The 19711-nt window shown below is 39.3% G+C and overlaps 1 protein-coding gene across 4 annotated transcripts in view; it reads left to right on the top strand.

Moving 5' to 3' along the window:
- ano1b (anoctamin 1, calcium activated chloride channel b) overlaps nucleotides 1–19711 on the top strand; it is a 51381-nt gene that overhangs the window by 19921 nt on the left and 11749 nt on the right. For 2 of the 4 annotated variants that reach the window (XM_027273117.1, XM_027273115.1), the window contains 9 exons: nucleotides 647–781; nucleotides 6316–6476; nucleotides 8117–8199; nucleotides 9800–9811; nucleotides 13245–13319; nucleotides 16890–16958; nucleotides 17065–17266; nucleotides 18354–18465; nucleotides 18552–18609. In XM_027273117.1, coding sequence (XP_027128918.1) covers nucleotides 647–781; nucleotides 6316–6476; nucleotides 8117–8199; nucleotides 9800–9811; nucleotides 13245–13319; nucleotides 16890–16958; nucleotides 17065–17266; nucleotides 18354–18465; nucleotides 18552–18609 — 907 coding nt within the window. The remainder of the gene's footprint in view (nucleotides 1–646; nucleotides 782–6315; nucleotides 6477–8116; nucleotides 8200–9799; nucleotides 9812–13244; nucleotides 13320–16889; nucleotides 16959–17064; nucleotides 17267–18353; nucleotides 18466–18551; nucleotides 18610–19711) is intronic. The other 2 variants (XM_027273118.1, XM_027273116.1) reach the window with 1 other exon arrangement.

The following is a 19711-nucleotide window of genomic DNA, read 5'->3' as shown; positions in this document are numbered from 1 at the left end:
CCTGAAATTGATGTTGATGATGTTGTATGAGAGTTGGCCAGATGTTTCTATGTTTGTTAGAAAAATGTTTCACAGAACAGCTTCAGATTTGAGTTATTGTATCACAATAGTTTTTTCTAAAAAAGCTGCTCTATTTATTGGTTAGCATTGTTAACATTATACTCTCTAAATGTAAGCATGTTAGCATAGCTAAATGTTGACATTAGCAGTTTGCTCCATAGAGATGCTATGCATAATGACATTGAAATGTATTCAGTGATAAAGATTCTTTTAAATTTCAGGAGACATTCAAACACAGCCCTCTTATTAATATAAACACATCGCTGCAGCATGGGTGCAAATGTGGGCAAAAAGTTGAACTAGGTTCAGCTTATGCTGCAAACAACACAATGTCATTTGGTTGAAAAAAAAAGTCCATATTAATGCTGTGATACATTTAAAACATAATGCCAAATCACAATATGTGTATGTTCTGCTGAGGAAAAGGTTTTTCATTTTTTGAGTTTTTAAATCTGATAACTGAATGTAAGGCTGGTTTCTTACTCTTTACTCTGGAATTAGACAGCTCTGAACAAGCAGTCCAGTTCAGATTTCCATGTCTGAATACTATAATAGCATTAATAATATAATCATTTGTGTTGTTCAGGAAGTATTTTGGTGAGAAGATTGGTCTGTACTTTGCCTGGTTGGGTCTGTATACCCAGATGCTGATTCCTGCCTCTCTCGTGGGGGTCATTGTCTTTCTGTATGGATGTGCAACAGTCGATGACAACATACCAAGGTAAACAAACACATGCATACACACACACACACACACACACACACACACACACACACACACACACACACACACACACACACACACACACACACAGGACAGTAGGACAATTTAAATGTTGGCATACAGCACTAAAACATAAACTACATATTCCTGTTCCTGTTCCTATCTCTCTCCACATATTTACCTCTCTGATGAGGAAAGACTTTTATGTTATCTCATGATTTATTCCATTTTTATTCTGTAAATCATTTTTAACCTGGAGCATAGGAACAGGAGAAGATGCAGGACAGAAAGCAGACCATGAATTTGCTGTGCAGTCATTATTAAGATCATTACTGTGTGATTGAGCTATATCACTATCATTATCGTTTCTTGTGCATGTGTATATTTTAGATTTATTTGACTTCAAACATCATTTAATTTGTAAACATTGTCTTGGTTGGTTTTGGAGATTCCTAACTAAAGCATTAAATCTTACATGAACGGGTCAAACGGAATCATTCAAGGCTCTGTCCCACTCTTGTCTCACTGTAGCAAAAATACAGCTAATTTCAAGAAATGTAACAGTCACTTCACTAAAGGTTAAAACTATAACACTGTTCTGAAGAGACACTAACAAAGAGCAACATTTGTAGAATGAAACAGCAAACTCACTTGCAGTCCAGCAATGCATGATGGGTAATTGTGGGCTGTAAATTGAATGCATACATTCCTACAAAGTAAAGCCTGGATTGCAAAATGTGGATAAATATATTGTGCCTTTTTATTGGACATCAACTTCACATTTCCACCTGTTTATATAAATACATAAAACAGCGTAAAGAACACTGCAGACAGTATCTTGGCATAGCAGAAGTGCAACCCTCGTCTTTAACACAAATCACTACACGCCTAATGGCAAACTGCTCTATTCCAATTGTAACTTTTAAACACAAACTAGTCATCTTTTAGTTCTCTGTCATTCAAATGGACTAGTTTCAACATTTTCTTGTAATGAAACAACCACAAAACCTGCATCAAGTAGTTTCAGAGTAGCAGACTCTCAAACTGACACTGCTGAACGGAGTGTTGCTTCCTTTTCATTCACCGTGTGTGAGTGCATGTTTTATGCACTGTTGCATTTATCTTTTATGCAGTCATTCACTCACTTAAAATCACAGATTCGCAGAGTCACAACAATTTCTCTCACTGAAGAGACACTTTTTTTTTTATTTTGAAAAATTGAACACAGGAGCTTCCTGAGGAAGCAGCAGAAAACATCTGACATGTATACAGTAATATTGCATCATCATTGGCTAGACTTGGCTAGGTGATAGTCCCTGAAATGAATAGGTTATATATAAGTCAGACTATTCTTCTTGGTAAATTAAATATTAGGACTCAATAATGCCCTCTAGCAGTTACTAATGTAAACTGTTTAACAAATGGATGAAGAAATGAAAAAAGAACAAATAGGAGAGAGAGAGGGGGAGACAAAGGAAATGGCTTGATGAATGAGTTGAGAGACTCGGGCCTCCTGTGCTTCCTCTACCTGCGTCTCATCATCCACAGGATATTATGACACATGCTGCCGGCTCACATTTACACTCAGTGCAGACACACACCACACACGCTCATTTTAAGTGTTAATGTCAGAGTCTCACCCTGTCCCACAGCCGCACAGTAAGACAAACCAGACATCCTGTCTGTCTCCTTCAGGCTGGTTCAGCAGAGTGCAGTGTCACATCGCTGAATGCTTCAGTGAGACTCCCTGATAGAAATGTAGAATTGTTTTTTAAGGAGAAACAGCTGACAGAAATCTTCCAAAGGTTTTAGATCACCAATTAAATAATTATATTTCAAATATTTTTTAAATATACATTTAAATGTAAACTTGTTTTCTGTTATCCTGAGCTCATGTGTGGCAAGGCCTAAATATGATGTTTGTCTGTCAATCATGATTGTTCTTCTCTTTCATTTCAAGATGGATTCACTTCTGCTTATACTAAAGCCTGTTAATTGAAAGAATAACTAGCTACATCCAACAGTATTATGTCTATGCATTATGGTTTGACTGATATGATATGAACCTGTGTGTGTGTTGATAGAAAATACATTAAGGTCAACAGTAAAGTTGAGGAGTTCAAACAGGAAATTCCCACGGAGAAACAGATGTGTTTACAGAGCCCGGATATTACCAATAGGGAATGAAAGAGAGCCACAGAGACTGAAACAAAGTGCAACACACTGGAGCAAAACTATCATGAACAGCAAGCATGAAAACAATTTGAATGGAAATCACACAGTATAAATTGACTAAATTAGGAAAGCTTTTTTTCTCTTAAGTATTTTTTAGATAATATTATAGTGCTCTGTTTGGATGTGTGTCACAAAATCCCTCAGGTAGACTCAGACCTCTTTTCCTGCCTCTGCCCTCCTTGTCTGCAGATATAGTCTTAATTAACTATATGTGATGTAAGGGGCAGCACAGTGCAGTGGATAGCACTGTCACCTTCTTGATTCAAACCCACAGCTGGCTTAAACATGTTTGCATGTTCTTCCCCTGTCTGTATGTGTTCTCTCCTATGGAATTAGTTTTGTGTCAAATCAATCCAAACAAAAATTCTTCAATGTCAAACAAAAATAAGAACTTGATAATGAATAAAATTAATTTAAGAGAGAAAAAAACTCAGCAAAAAATGTAATCTCAAACATAAAAATTATAACTTGAAAAAAAAATCCAAATGAAAATTTTTGGATAAATATGTGTTTTGTTTACAGTGCGCTTTGTTTCTTTTTACAGTAAACAGGGTTTTGCTCTCGCTGTTGTCTTTGTGGTTTCACTGCCACCTCTCTCTTATTTGTGCTCTCCAATTTTTTTATTTATTTTATTATTATTATAATATATTTTTTATTTTTTAATTTTTTGCTCTCAGTTCTGACACAAACCTCTCAAGTGGGTGGGCTTTTTCAAGGGTGTGTCCTCATGGGCTAAGGCATTTGTGATTAACAGCTCAGTGCTCCAGAACTCGTACACTGCAGAAGCGTCTCCGATACTGTACCAGCTGGCCATCAAGACGATCTATGTGTAAATTAATTCCTGCAACTTTAATAAAGTGTAAGTATTCATTATATACCTATGTTGTCTGTATTCTACGAAACATTTTGTTGTTTTGTTGTGTTAAGTAAGAAGTTAAGATAAACTCTGATATGTAGCCAGCGAAGTTAGCTTTACCCAATGAGGCTAACCACAGTGAAACCACAAAGACAACAGCGAGAGCAAAACCCTGTTTACTGTAAAAGAGACAAAGCAAACTGTAAACAAAAAAATGTATTTTTTAATTTTATTCATTCTCAAGTTCTTATTTTTGTTTGACATTGAAGAAGTTTTGTTTGGATTGATTTGACACAAAACTAATTCCATACTTTCTGGCTTCCTCCCACAGTCCAAAGACACAACTTTATAGGTTAATTTGTGAATGGTTGTTTGTCTCTGTGTCAACCCTCTGATTAAGAAGCAACATGTCCAGGGTCCCACCTCCCGGCTGGGATTGGCTTCAGCCCCCCATATCTATTAATTCAGTTCTCCTTAGACTTTTTAATTTGAATGTTTTCTCTTGAAACCCATATTTTCTTCAGGTTGTCCTCCATCTGGATTAAAACAACATTTTCCTCATCCTAAAACTGAACTCTTCCAAAATGGTCTCCAGAGTATGTAAATCTTGAAATGCTGGCTTGGAGTTGCAGTGTGAATGGGGAAAACAATGATGTAAGCCTCCCTAGTGAGGTTCAGGGACTGTGTGCCAGAAGGACTGATGATCTCTCATTTTAAATGTGGATACAGCACACAGCTAGTAATGATGTTAGCACTGCACCACAGTTTAGGGGGTTTATGAGACACAAATAAACTCCACAGAAACAGAGAAATATGTCAATGAGAACAAGTAAATCATAGCAGTATTAAAACAAGATTTGGCTTGACGTTAAGATTTTTCATGTGGACAGAGGTCTCTACTCAGATACAAATGCTAGTGTGGACACTGTGGTCCCCGGAGTTTCTGTGCTCTCTCGTCCAGCAGGTTCTCATGGATCATGGCTGCTGCTGTGGGTTAGGGTTAGGGACGTCCACTACATATAATATTACTGTCATTATTGCTACCAAAGCTATATAAATAAAACTAAATTGAATTGTGGTCATATTCACAGCTGGATTACAGAACAGTTTAGTGTAGACGTAGGCAGTGATTGGCTGGCTCAAAAGGAAAGAGACATTGCTGTTTGAAAAGAAGGAGCTCCTTATGTTTTAACATGATTCTTTATATGTCCATTTTGCTGGCATATAGAATTATATGCTTGAAAATTTGAATGGCTTATTAGTTCAGCAATATTGAGTACTATGAATCATTTCTCTACACAGAAATCATCTAAAACAATGGATTTTTGTTTCATGCAATTTTCAGATTGAATGTCCATTGATAATTATTGATATTGTTTAGGTTTTAAAGCAGAAATTTTATTATATGTATTGATGGTAGATGGTGTGGAGGAACACGTTGATGACATTCAATAAAAATAGATTTGAACTAGAGACCATGTGATACAGTGTTGGTGCCTTGAACCCCGGGAGAATACCAGGGCTTCTCCTGAATTGGGAATTGTCTGAATTGTCTTTCCATGAAAATGACGGCCAGCTGCAGTCACAAGTGTAGTCACAAGTGAATGTCTAAAAAAATTTGTGTCCAGGATGAGAGGGGTCAGCCATGACACTACACATGTCCTGGAGGCATACAGGTACTGCAGTTGGCAAATGGTAGCCAATCATCTTCTTAGTAGAGTGAATGACAAGCTGCAGTCTGCCCTTGTCCGTAGTTGCAGCAGAGTACCAGATTATGATGGAGGAGTTGAGGATGGATGGTATCACTATTGTCTTCAGCCACTGGATTTGCCTCCATTTGAGGTGATGATGGTGCCCGGTAAGAGGAAGGACTCCACAGTGTCACCTGAGGAAGTCACACAGGGTGATGGGGGGCAGGTGAGGCGGCGCTCTTCCTGAAGTCCACAGTCATCTCCACTGCCTTTAGAACATTGAGCTCCAAGTTGTTGTGACTGTACCAGATCACAAGATGGTCAGTGTCAAACCATTCCAATCTGAGATGAATCCAGGGGAGTGGTGTGGCCCCAAAATTCAGGAGCTTGACAGATTGATGACTGAAGGTGCAGTGTTGCTGTAAAGGGGGAGGGGTAGAAGAGAAAGGACACAGCTGTGGGGATCTGGTGCTGATGGCCTGGAAGTGCATTTTTCATTGAAATGCATGCATAAAAGGAAATGCATATAATGATGTGTATTTTATTTTACATTATGTGTTTGCTTTGTTTTTATTTATGTATTATGATAATTATGGTTGTAATTGGCTGAACAATCCTAGTTTCTGTTGAGTTTAATAATTAAGGACCACAGGTTGTAGTATGTTACTAACTAACACTAATGTGTGTGTGTGTGTGTGTGTGTGTGTGTGTGTGTGTGTGTGTGTGTGTTGGTCTGTCTTGTTTTTCAGCATGGAGATCTGCCACCCAAAGAACAACATCACCATGTGTCCTCTGTGTGACAGAGTATGCAGCTACTGGAAACTTAGTACAGCCTGTGGAACTGCCCGGGCCAGTCACCTGTTCGACAACCCTGCCACAGTTTTCTTCTCCATCTTCATGGCTCTGTGGGGTGAGTTGCTCACTACTGTTCACTTTAGGGGTTTAACCTAGCTAAACATCCTCATTAGTTACTGTACATCTGCCAAGCTTTGTTTTACATTGCAGACAGAGGTAGATGACATCAGGATGCTCATTTGTAGTCTGTGATGTCACTGTCACTGCTTGTTCCACATAGTGAATGTTGTATAAAAATATGTACGTTGCATAGATGGAGATTGTTAATTATATGCAAACTCTTAGCCCAGGACATATCACTACATTAAAACTGTGTGTAGCTGGCATGCTAATAAAAAATGATGCATTGGATGTATGACATGTAGAATGTACTAAAGGGTCATGGGGGCACTGTTCATGGCGGTGGTGCAGTTTTAACAGTGATGGTCATTTGCTTGGGAGGCTTATAGTGATGGGTGTTATGGTGGGCTAATGTGCTTCGTGGATTAGCTGAGTCATAGCTGGGTTATCATTATGTATTTCTCTTCTTGAATGGTTTTGAGGGGCCGATCTGATATATGTGTGATAAAGCTTGAGGATGATTTCTGTCTTTGATTTCCTGGTTGTTGATGCAGGTCATCCATGTCATGTTTCCAATGCCAGTGGAATTTAGATTTGGATTTGGTGTGAGTCCAATAACATCATCACCAAATGGTACTTTGGTCTGCATGGAGGATTCATCATTGACGTGAACAAACTGAGATCGATCTAAGAAATACGATTTAAACCAGCTTAGGGTGGTTCCTTTGATGCCAGTTTGGTGTTCCAGTCTCTGTAAAAGAATTTGATGGTCAGTGGTGTCAAATGCAGCACTAAGATCTAACAGGACAAGTACAGAGATGAGTCCTTTGTCTGATGCCATTAGGAGGTCATTTGTAACTTTGACTAATGCGGTCTCTGTGCTATGATGCACTCTAAATCCTGACTGAAAATCCTCAAATAGACTATTGTTATGGAGAAAGTCACACAGCTGATTAGCTACAGCTTTCTCAAGTATCTTAGACAGAAAGGGAAGGTTTGATATCGGTCTGTAGTTGGCTAAGACCTCTGGGTCTAGAGTGGGCTTTTTAAGAAGAGGTTTAATTACAGCTACCTTAAAGGACTGTGGAACATATCCTGATAATAAAGACAGATTAATTCTATAATTAATTAGGGAAGTGGAAACCTCGACCTTGATTTGTCAACAGTGGAGGAAGCACAATTTATCACTTATCGGTGGTTGATTTTGCCTGCTTGGTGACCCACTCAGAAGTCCCATGTTCTGTCCGTTTTTTTGTGAGAGGCGTGCAGTGATGGTGGTTACTGATGTGGCTGAGGAGGTGCTTAGGATCTTTGCCCAATGAATGGGTTATTGTTACTGTTACTGTTGTTCAGGACACACAGGAAGTGAGTAGTGGTGAGCCGGGTGGTGAGGTGGAGAGAGAGCAGGTTTCTGTTGCTTGTTTTAATAAAAAAAAAATTTCAAGTGAGCTTTAAGCTTTGATTGGTTGTTTCGTCTGCTGGGGTGACTGATAGGGTTTGGTCAAAATGTTGATCTGAGGCACAAGAGTGAATGTTTTGAAGGAATTTCCCTTAACTGCTCTCTCAATGGCTACATAGGTGGAGGATGTACTCTAAAATGTTTTAGTCTGTCTAATTTTATTGTCTCATTCAAAGCTGCCATGTTCATGGAGCATTGGAAGAGGAGGCAGATGAGACTGAACTATGAATGGGACCTGACCGGGTTTGAAGATGAGGAGGTAAATGAAATTATAGACAGCAGACAACGCTGAGAATTAATAAATTAATTAAATAAAAATCAGATAATTATGCTATGGTTATTTTCGCAATAAACTGATGTTCATGATATATATTCATTTGTATGATGGTAAAGAACAGGTGTGAATCATATTGAGGTTGGTAGTTTTATCCCAAGAAAGTCAGGATATTAATTCATATCTGTGTTATTCAAATTGTTGAGCCTTTGATTTCCGTTTAATTGTAATTAAAATAAAAACTGAAAATGTTATTCAGGTGTTCCATAAATAGTTCCTTCCTTGTTCTACTCTAGATGTATGGTGTATGGTGTATGGTGTAAGGACAAACCCATACAGAAGCAAACAAAGCATGAACATTAAGGAAATGCACTCCAGATCCTGGAATGATACAAAATGTAAAACCCATACAAAAGTTTAAAAAATCAGTTTAATGGTTGATTTTTGGATCACTCTGGGAGCAGTGGAAACATGTGAATACAATATTGACATTATTGATATGACATTGATATGTACACATTCAGCAGTTATGGATAAAAATGATCATTCATTTAGAAACTCATTTTTAGCTCTAACACACATCAAATTCAACACAGCAAAATACTGTAAAAGAATCCCTCACCTGTGAATGTCTCTTGCATTTCTTTTGTTAGAACATTCAACATCAGGATAAAAGTCTGGTTTCGTCTCCTCTTTTATCACATCAGTACCCCGGGATGAGATGGCAGAGATATATTGCACAAACCTGAATGGAGCATCTACTGTATTTATCTATGACAGCAAACACTTGATAAATACTGAGAATATCTCACAACAGACTGATCTTTGTTTTCTCCTCCAAATAAATGTGACCAACCTTGAGGTGAAATTTTGGTTTACATTCAAATCAAAACAGGACATGATAAAACAAAAAAACAAGATATATACACACAATACACACTCAGTAGTCACACATACACTTTTGTTTTTGCTCTCATTTTTCATGAGCTAAACTCAAAGATCTAAAACATTTTCTATATACACAAAATAACCATTTCTCTCAAATATTGTTCACAAATCTGTAAATCTGTGATAGTGAGCACTTCTCCTTTGCCGAGATAATCCATCCCATCTCACAGGTGTGGCATGTCAAGATGCTGATTAGACAGCATAAATATATTGCACAGGTGTGTACCTTAGGCTGGCCACAATAAAAGGCTTCGCTAAAATGTTCAGTTTCATCACACAGCACAATGCCACAGATGTTCACTTATGATTTGTTTAGTGACCATGTCACTATTAATAATTGCTGTTTGTTGTCACATTGTGTGACTGCTAGTCAGTGCAGCAAAAACCTCTGTAGCAACTCTGTAATCACTCTGCGATCACGCTCATATCAGGAACCTGAAAAGCTTTAAAACAGGTCACCAAACTAAAAATGATCTAGTGCAGGAAATGTTTTCAGATGACTTTTCAAATTTAAAATGTGTTTATACATGTAGTGATTTTGATATAGTAATCTGAGTCAACCTGGCTGTTTTTACTAACACCCCCACCTCTCTCCTCTCTTTTTTTCTTTCTTTCTCTCTGGGTTTATTTTTCACAGGAAGCTCTCAAGGTTTGGATGAATTCCTATTACTAGATAAACTCTTCTTTTTTTCCTTTCTGCTGCTGCCGACGTCTGATCATATCACACAAGCCTTCATTGTTACTGTAAATGATATTTGCAAACGTAGTCTTTGTTCTGCTTACATGATGTACAACATAATGCCAAACTTAGACTAACTGCAACAAGAACAAGTGATCACACTTGCATTTTGGCAAGAATACATGAAGTACAGACTAAAACATCCCCAACGAACAGAGTCAGAATCTGTGACCCAGTTTTCATCATATCTGTTCACAAAGCTGGGGTTCATGTCCTGGCTGAAAACTTTCTGACACTTAACAATGGAGCATAATCCTACGTCTGTAATCTTTGTATGTTTGATATTTAGATTCTGTCTCTGCTTATGATTTATTTATCACCCACAGATTGTATACTGTTCTTAAGTCTGGATGAGGTCAGCACATTCTTCTTTTATATACATGGCGGTTTGCACAGATGTGCATTGTTTATGTATCTGGCTCCTTTATATTATCTATAAAGAGGAGTCATCGTGAATACTTAAAATACTGAACAACAATATGTAAGTTGTAAAACAGGCCAGAAGCCACATGTATAAATGATTTAATGCACACACAGAATGATAAAACTGAAGCGCCTCTTTTTGAAACACTATTGTTCGGGTGGCTGTGGCTCAGAGGCAGAGCAGGTTGTCCACTAATCAGAAGATCAGTAGTTCGATCCCCTCCAGTGTGCATGTCGAAGTTTCCTTGGGCAAGATACTGAACCCCAAATTGCTCCTGAAGGCTGTGCCATCGGTGTGTGAATGAGATAGTGGTCGAAAGGCGCTATATAAGTACAGTCCATTTATTGTGCACCAATTGTGAGAGATCATACAACAGAACAAAAGGCTTCTTGTTTGCTTCATGATCATAAATCACTTTGCTCACTTTGTCACCATTGCTTCTCTCTGTCAGTCACACTGAATGGAGCCTGGGATGGATGCAGGAAAACAATATACTTCTACATAAGGTGGTCAAAATATCCAAATGTCCAATATAACAACACACAAACTATAGCCTCATAGGTGCCACAGGGTCGAATCAACTGACTTTATTTCAGATATTGTGGAAACAAATCCATTTCCAGGTTCCATAAACTGCACTTCCTTTAAGTACTGGGATTATTTCCTTTCACCTCACCTCTTTTTTTTTTTAGTTCACTCGAGCTGTGAACGCTCACTTCATTCTCTTATCCAATGTTTCTTTTTCCATGTATTTTATATGAAAATACTTCCAGTTGTTTGGGTGGTAAGTATGACTGGAGTCCACTGTTGTGCTCATTAAATGGAGTGTCCACTTGTCTAGCATCCCTGAAGCTGGGGTGACTGTGGGGGAGGAAACATGAAGCTGGATTCATTTGCAGTTGTATGTTTGGGCTGAGACGCTCCACCCTGCTCCACCATTAGATTACAAGAGCTGAGGAGTCTGTGCTAAAACCATGTCCTTAGTTTCCAAGTGCTGAACTGTCTCTTTTGACCAAAATGTTGTAAACAAATATACAGCACTAGTACCTATATGAGGCACTGAGTTATTTTTCCAACTTTCGATTCATTTGCCCAACAGTTAAAAATTCTTAATCGCCTTATTAAACCAGTTCTTGGAGTCTCTACTACGACAGGCATACATATCAATTATATTATTATATATATAGCGCCAAATCATAAAGTTCTGTGTCATCTCATGACACTTTTCATAAAGAGTAGGTCTTTATGTACTCTTTATAATATTATTTACAGAGACCAACAGTTCCACCATTAACAAGCACTTGATGATGGTGGCGAGGAAAAACTTCCTTGTAACAAGCAGAAACCTCGGTCAGAACCAAGCTCATTGGTAGATGGTCATGCACCATGACTGGTTGAGTTAAAGAGAGAGAGGTAAAAGAGATAAACGCAGTACTGAGACTATCATTATGGACGTCCACATGAATATTAAAATCACCTACAATAATTACTTTATCTGTTTTAAGGATCAAGCCTGATGCAAACTGCTAATTCAGATGCAAGTTCAGAATAAGACCCAGGACCACGATATAGATAGATGACAGAGAGCTGTTGTACAGTCTGATGGCTAGGGGGACAAAAAACTTCTTTAGTCTGTTGGTGGAGCAGGATTGAGACAGCAGTCTGCCACTGAACACACTCCTCTGTCTGATGAAGGTGTTGTGCAGAGGGTGGTGGGCGTTGTCCAGTATGGACAGCAGTTTGTCCAGGGTCCTTCTCTCTGTCACAGTCACAAGAGAGTCCAGCTCTGTGCCCACTACTGAGCCAGCCCTCCTCACTAGTCTGTCCAGTCGGGCAGCATCCCTCTTCTTGCTGCTTCCTCCCCAGCAAACCACAGCATAGAAGAGGGTGCTGGCCACCACAGACTGGTAAAACATCTGTAGCAGTTTTTTGCAGATGTTGAAAGACTTAGGAAGTGCAGACGGCTCTGTCCTTTCCTGTGTCCATGTTTGCTGCCCAGTCCAACCTGTCATCCAGCTGCAGCCCCAGATATTTGTAAATCCTGACCACCTCCACATCAACCCCCTCGATGGACACAGGTTGGAGATGTGATTTGTTCCTTCTGAAGTCTAAAACCATCTTCTTGGTCTTGGAGGTGTTCAGCTCCAGATGCTATTTGTTATATACTGTAACAAATAGATTTGCCTGTATGTTTTCTGGGTTGGGTGAGTAAGGCTAAGAACTTTCAAATTAATTAAAATTTAGTTTAGGTTTACAGAAGCGTGTAAGACTGCAGCTCTGCTTCCTGGTCTCAACTCTGGGTTGTCACGGTTTTGGTCAGCTAATAAACTTGGCCATATTTCTAGATGAGAGCTGCTCCATCCAAAGTGGGATGGATGCCGTCTCTCCTAATCAGACCAGGTTTTCCCCAGAAAATGAAGCCCACATCAGTTGCTGGACACCACCTCGACAGCCAGCAGTGGAATGACGACATGCGGCTAAACATGTCATCACTGGTCACATTGGACAAGGGTCCAGAGAAAACTACGGAGTCCGACATTGTTTTGGCGTATTCACACACCAACAACATTAATTTTAGTGACCTCTGACTGTCATAACTGTGTCTCATTACCACTGTCATGAATAACCGGGTAATAACTTATACTGTATTTATGTTTATCTTTAGCCAGCAGTTTCAAATTTGACTCAATGTCACCCGCTCTGGCCCCTGGGATGCATTGGACTTTGGTCGCTGGTGTCGCTAACTTCACACTATACAAAATGGAGCTGCCAATGAGCAGAGATGGTTTCTTAGCAGGTGTATCGCTGACTGGGGAAAATCTGATGGAAACGTTGTTGGAGTGGTTGGTGGTGAACTGTGGGCTGTATCATTGGTCTTCTCTTATCCTCTCTGTGTTTCTGTTCATGTCACCATCACAGGACCACCCCAGAGCTGAATATGAATTCAGAGTGATGCAGAAGTCTCTGAGCAAAGATCAGAAATTACAACACAAGGTAGGCTTTACATATTTGTGTCCATTCATATTTTTGTTTTTTTATAACCTTTCTGTTGTTTTTTGTCTACAATATTTCACATGTTCAAACCCTTCAGTCTGTGTATAAGGAATGTCTGTATGTTTCTCCCTGTGGCAGACAGTGAGTTGTTTACTGAGCTGTATAGCTTGGAAAGGCTGCACCTCCTCATCGCCTTGTAAAGGCTAAGCATAATGAATGGATTCAAATATTATGGCAATACTGTATATAATGTTAAAATGTTAGCAGTGGTACTTAAAGTGTCCAACTTTTCCATGACAGTTGGGTGAAGCTGCCTCAACCCTGCAGGCAGGACTGGATGAATAACCATACTGACATCTATTAGAACGTGGTTTACATGAAAATTCTTCAAGTGATGTCACTGTCACATAATATAGATTTGATTAGTAGCCAGAAGCTTGCAGGTAGTAGTACAGATAATATTCAGGATCAGTTAGCCTCCAAACCCTGCACAACCAACTGCATTCACACTTAGCAAAACTTAACAAGTACACAGTGAGGATGTCACTCAACCACACACTACAAAAATGGAGTCTTGGTAGTAGATAATAAACCCTGCTTCACCCTGCCTATGTGACGCTCCATCTGTTTCAAACATTAGGTGCTGAGATTTAGATTTATGTTTCCCCAAATCAGTTTATTAAGTTTTTTCTGAAAATGTAACAATAGTGCAAGCAGAGTTTGAAACAGTTAATTACAAAACTAAGCAGTCAAACAAATCCAACAGGGAGCAGAAGATCCAAAAAACAGGAAAGTTTCAGGAGAACAAAGTAAAGATCGAAAAGCAGCAGAAGAACTAACACTAAGAAAAGGTCTTACAAAAACTGACATTACAAAAATGATGCAGTACTGAGAGAAGGGAACAGATAAAATACAATAATAAAAAAAACCTGCTGGACGACAGAGCACAGAAACTCCGGGGAAGTTTGGTTAGTAACATACATTAATGAGACATGTCCACAGATGGTGAGAGAGGGAGAGGGAGAGGGAGAGAGGGGGAGAGGGAGAGGGAGAGAGAGAGAGGGAGAGAGGGAGAGAAAGAGGGAGAGAGAAGGGCAGGGGGGGTTCCCCGGCAGTCTAATCCTATGGCAGCATAACTAAGGGATGACCTGAGCCAGCCCTAACTATAGGCTTTATCAAAAAGGAAAGTCTTAAGTCTATTCTTAAAGGTGTTGACCGTGTCTGCCTCCCGAACCCAGAAAGGTAGTTTGTTCCACAGAAGAGGAGCCTGATAGCTGAAAGCTCTGGCTCCCAATCTACTTTTGGAAACTATAGGAACCACAAGGAACCCAGCGTCCTGAGAGCGCAGTGTTCTAGAGGGGTAATAAGGTACTATGAGCTCTTTTAGATACGATGGTGTCTGACCATGAAGAGCTTTGTAAGTAAGGAGAAGAATTTTAAATTCTATTCTAGATTTAACAGGTAGCCAATGCAAAGAAGCCAAAATGGGAGAGATGTGATCTCTGATCTTGGTTCCTGTCAGAACACGTGCAGCAGCATTCTGAATTAACTGCAAAGTCCTAAGAGACTTATTGGAGCAGCCTGATAACAAAGAGTTACAATAGTCCAGCCTAGAAGTAACAAATGCGTGGACTAGTTTTTCTGCATCCGCTTGAGACACGATGCGTCTGATTTTGGCGATGTTACGTAAGTGGAAGAATGCAGTCCTCGAAATTTGTTTTATGTGGACGTTAAAGGACAAATCCTGATCAAAAACAACTCCAAGATTCTTACACCATGACAGTGGCCACTGCCTTGGTGGTGTCAGGGGTAGTTACCACTGCCCTGCTACGACAACTGCTGCTGCTTTGGCATTTGTGTAGTTTTTATTTTATAAAACAGTTGTCAGTGTTGTATTTGATTCGCTGGAAATAGCATTTCTATTATGTGATTTCTGCTTTAATTTGCAAGGTTTTCTTAATTAATCTCTCAACCACTCAAATAAAACACGACTGTTTTATAAAATGGTGGGCAGCTGCCACTGAAATGACCTTTAGTTTATGAAAGTTAGTAGTTAACAGCGGCAGGTTAACAGGTTATGGGTGTCATTCTGCAGCAAACTGTTGCTGGGAAGGAAACACACAGTCAGCTACTAATACACTCCCACTATTATACAACGTGACAACAGAACCAACGCGCTCTGAAAACTCAACGACTGCCACTGACTTTTTATTTGGTCGAGCAAAGCAGGGAAAGCGCAGCTCGCAACTCGCAATGTGTTGGAAGGGGCTCATCATTTTGTTCTGGAAAGGGGGAATTGAAAGACTAGGTTGCAGGTCAGTGGCAGTCGTGAGTGTTTTATTTGACTCGCTCGAAATAGTAATTTCATTACGTGATTTCTGCATTCATTTGCATGGTTTTCTTAATTAATCTCCCAACTGCTGCCGGTGGCAACTTCAGCTGCCAGTGTCTGAGGCAGCCTGAGTGGGCATTCAGACAGGATCAGGGAAACCGGCAAAAGCGGAAGTCTTTTAATTAATTTCAGTGGGGGTCGTGTGTTTCAATCGCAAGAAGCTTCTTCACGTTGGGATCCATCTGTCTTGATTAGGGGATAGGAAATGAAGGAAAAGCTCCGGGTCAAAGTTCTTATGGGCGTCTTTTCTCTTCTTTAGGAAAACAGATTTGGGCTCACTACTTCCACCTTCTGATTTTGGGCGTTAATGCCACCAAAATGACATCATGCACCAAGCCAAATAGCGACACTTCCCCTCCTGCTGCATTCCCCCACCACTGGTTGCCAGTTTCCCTGATCCTGTCTGAATGCACGCTGAGACTGCCTTGGCGGTGTCTGGGGCAGCATTTCAGTGGCAGCTTCCCTGCACAGCGGCAGCAGTTGAGAGAAAAGACCTTGCAAATTAAAGCAGAAATCATGCAATGGAAATGCTACTGCCAGCGAATCAAATACAACACTATAAAATAAAAACTATACACAAATGCCAAAACAGCAGTAGTTGCCGTGGCAGGGCAATCGTAACTGCCCCAGACACCACCAGGAAAGTGGCCACTGCCACAGAAACCGGCAACTGGTCCTGACAATTCTGAGTTTAAAAGTCAGAATTCAAAAAAAAAAAATTAATAAATGTATGTGGCCCAAATCCGTAGTTTTTGAATCAGTGTTGTTGTCACAGTTGTGTGCGTCATAATAAAGTCTGAGCTTTAATATTATATTAGTCTGTTTTAATGCAACCATAAAGCCAATCAAACAAAACACAAACCTGACAAATAGAAGATTCATTTACAGTCTTCAGTGTGGGTTCTTCTATTTGGATATCCAGCCACATTACACTTGATGTCTCTGTGTTTAATAAAAAAAAGATCAGACTATAAACTGACTCACTGCTGTGGAGATATAAACAATAACATAATAATGATAATAATAATGATCCATGGGAATCAAAGGGGAAAGAAGAGGAACACTCAGTCAGAGTTTCTGCTGTCTTTTCTTAACATCTTTGGTGTTGTCAGTTTCATTATACAACATTTGTAAAAATGTTCTTAGTGAATATGATTTTATTTATTCATTATCTTCAGACTGAAAAGCTCTCATGTCGAGACCGCCTCCCTGCCTACATGACTAACATTGTCATGATGCTGTTAATGGTAAGAAGAACCTCTGCACATACTGTACATACATGATGATTTACAGAAAGGTTGTGGATTTATTATTTCCATCCTGTCTGTAATCACCCAAATCTTTCATTGTCAGATTGGTGTTACATTTGCCATCGTGTTCGGTGTCATCCTCTACCGGATCTCTACCAAAGCTGCTCTTCATATGAGCTCCAATCCAATCACACGTAACCACGTACAGCTGACAGTTAAAACCACCGCCGCCATCATCAACCTGGTGGTCATCCTCATACTGGACGAGGTGTATGGAGCGGTTGCACGATGGCTCACTGTGCTCGGTAAGTTAGGTCAGGAGGAGAACTGGCTCAGTCAGGCGTGCAGGCACCTCATGTCTTAAAATAGTTTTTTTCCAAATGCACCCCATTTACACCATGACTGTGACAAAATAATCTGAAAGGTTTTCACTAAATGTTTGCTGTGTTTATGGTCTTTAGAGAAGTACATAGATGATCACGGTTTCTGTGTGTACTGATGCAAGGTTCTAATTAAAAGGGAGTCACCTGTTACAGGTCTTTTTATGTCAGTGATTAATAAGTTTGAATTCAGATAGATTTGGTGACATTTGCATGCAGCTCTGATCTTGAAAATATCAGATCTTTGGTGTGGAGTGGAAAAATCGTCACTTTGGCTGGTGTTCCAGAGAGTTACCTGTTATCCACTTCCTTTTGACACAGGCTATATAATTTAGCAGGTCTTGTTTTACACTCAGTGGGGTTAAATGTATCCAATCTTAATCCAGACTGAATCCTCTTAACAAATCAGAATCGTTTTGAATCCCTTGTTGAGTCTGCACTTCATTAACTAACATAAACTCATTTGTTTGCAATTTGTAATCACCTTCTTTTTGCAGTGGCAGAAACCACCTGCAGTATTGTTTGAGATCTGTGAACTTTTCTAAAATGGAGTTGAGAAGTGTGCAGAGTTTCCTGCTCTCATCTCATATGTTATCCTTCCATTACTTCTATATATGTAGAACTGTCAACACATCTTGTGTTGTGTATGAATTGTATATATGTTCAGAAATACAACATAAAATCTGTGTAAAACCTGGTTCAACACTTTGTGAGAAACTGCAAACAGTTTAAGAACAACGCTTCAAGACATTTACAGTTTCACTATTTGAAAAGAAAATAGTTCCAGAGAAATGTCTGCATGTGAGGAGCCAGGCTGAAAACAAACATGCCGTGACTTCATATCTTAAGTCAATGCCAAGACACGTGTTTCAGCATCACTGCTTTTATCAGGGTTCTAAAAGTGTTTCCTGTTTTTCATTGGAAATAGCAATAAATGAAAAATTATATATAATATATATATATATATATATATATATTATATATATATATCAATGTCTCTCTGTCATTTTAGAGGTTCCTAAAACAGACAAGAGTTTCGAGGAGCGACTCATCTTTAAGACTTTCATTCTCAAGTTTGTCAACGCTTTCAGCCCCATCATCTACATCGCTTTCTTCAGAGGAAGGTTAGTAACCCCGTTATACTCAGAACATTACTTCCATTTGTTTTAAAATAACGAACACTAACCCATTTCATTATTTTCTTCTGTAGACTGGTAGGCAGACCAGGCAGCTACCTGTATGTGTTTGAATCCTACAGGATGGAAGAGGTGAGCTTACACTGTTTGAATTGTTTGAGGTTACATACACAACCAAAGCACATATGCTCCTCTGTTATTGTACCACCATGTCAGAATAAAGTTGGATGTGACACAGGGGGTGTGAGCTTCAATCCCAAGATATTGATACTCCTGATACCATGTCTGGTCAATAGGATCAGAGAGCAGACAGTCCACACGTCCACGATTCATTTAAACATATACAAAACGGAGAAAGAGAACTCGGAGCTACTACAACAGAAAAGAAGGGAGCAGAAGGGAAATCTGACAGAGACAGTCCTTTCAGAGAGACTCAGCCTCAGGCTGGAACATTCAGGTATATAGTGGTGTAATTAATATTTCAGTCAAATTTAATCTGTTTTATTTATTAACTGTAATTAGCTGTAACTCCAGCAGACTGATTAAATATATCAGACTATATTTAGACATTCATATAATGTTTTTAGCCCATTGCAATTAATTATCTAAATTATTAATTTTAATGGTGCTTTGAGAAAAAGAATCCCCCTTCAACCTGAAATATGAAAAGCTGTTTTTGTCTAAGTGTAAAAAGTACCATCATGTCATTTTTGAGCCTAGCCTAGGTGATAATAGTGTGGGTCCACATGAAGAAGAGATGTCAGTCATGAGAAATTAGCAGCTTTCCTGAGAGTTCTGAACGTTGAGTTCACTCAGATTTCTGTTGATCACACAGCTGGTGAGTTGAGCTAGCTTACCAACCTCAGCTTGGATCAACATTTACAAGTAAGCTTGATGTTACTAATCTATTGAACAGATTGTTCTAACAATGGCTACTACCTCACCTGACATCTGGTCCCAGTATGAAAACACCTTCACCATGATGCACTGCTCCAGGATCGACAGCTCAATCCAGCACATTAACAATATCAACCCAGACATAGACAACAAGACAGAATCAAACAGAACATGATATTTTTGGTTACACTAAATCTAAGAAAGAAAGTGTGTTGTCATGAATTAGTTATTCTTACTGATCCGCAGTCCTTTAAACTATTGTTCTATTATTGTTGTTATTTTGCTTCAGGCTGAGTGTTGTAATGTTTGCTGTGGTGGACTAAATAGTTTTGGATTA

The sequence above is a fragment of the Larimichthys crocea genome, chromosome XXI, assembly GCF_000972845.2.
Source record: "Larimichthys crocea isolate SSNF chromosome XXI, L_crocea_2.0, whole genome shotgun sequence".
NCBI classification, from domain to species: domain Eukaryota; kingdom Metazoa; phylum Chordata; class Actinopteri; family Sciaenidae; genus Larimichthys; species Larimichthys crocea.
Note: the sequence above shows the minus strand (reverse complement) of the source record. Positions and strands in the feature narration are given on the sequence as shown.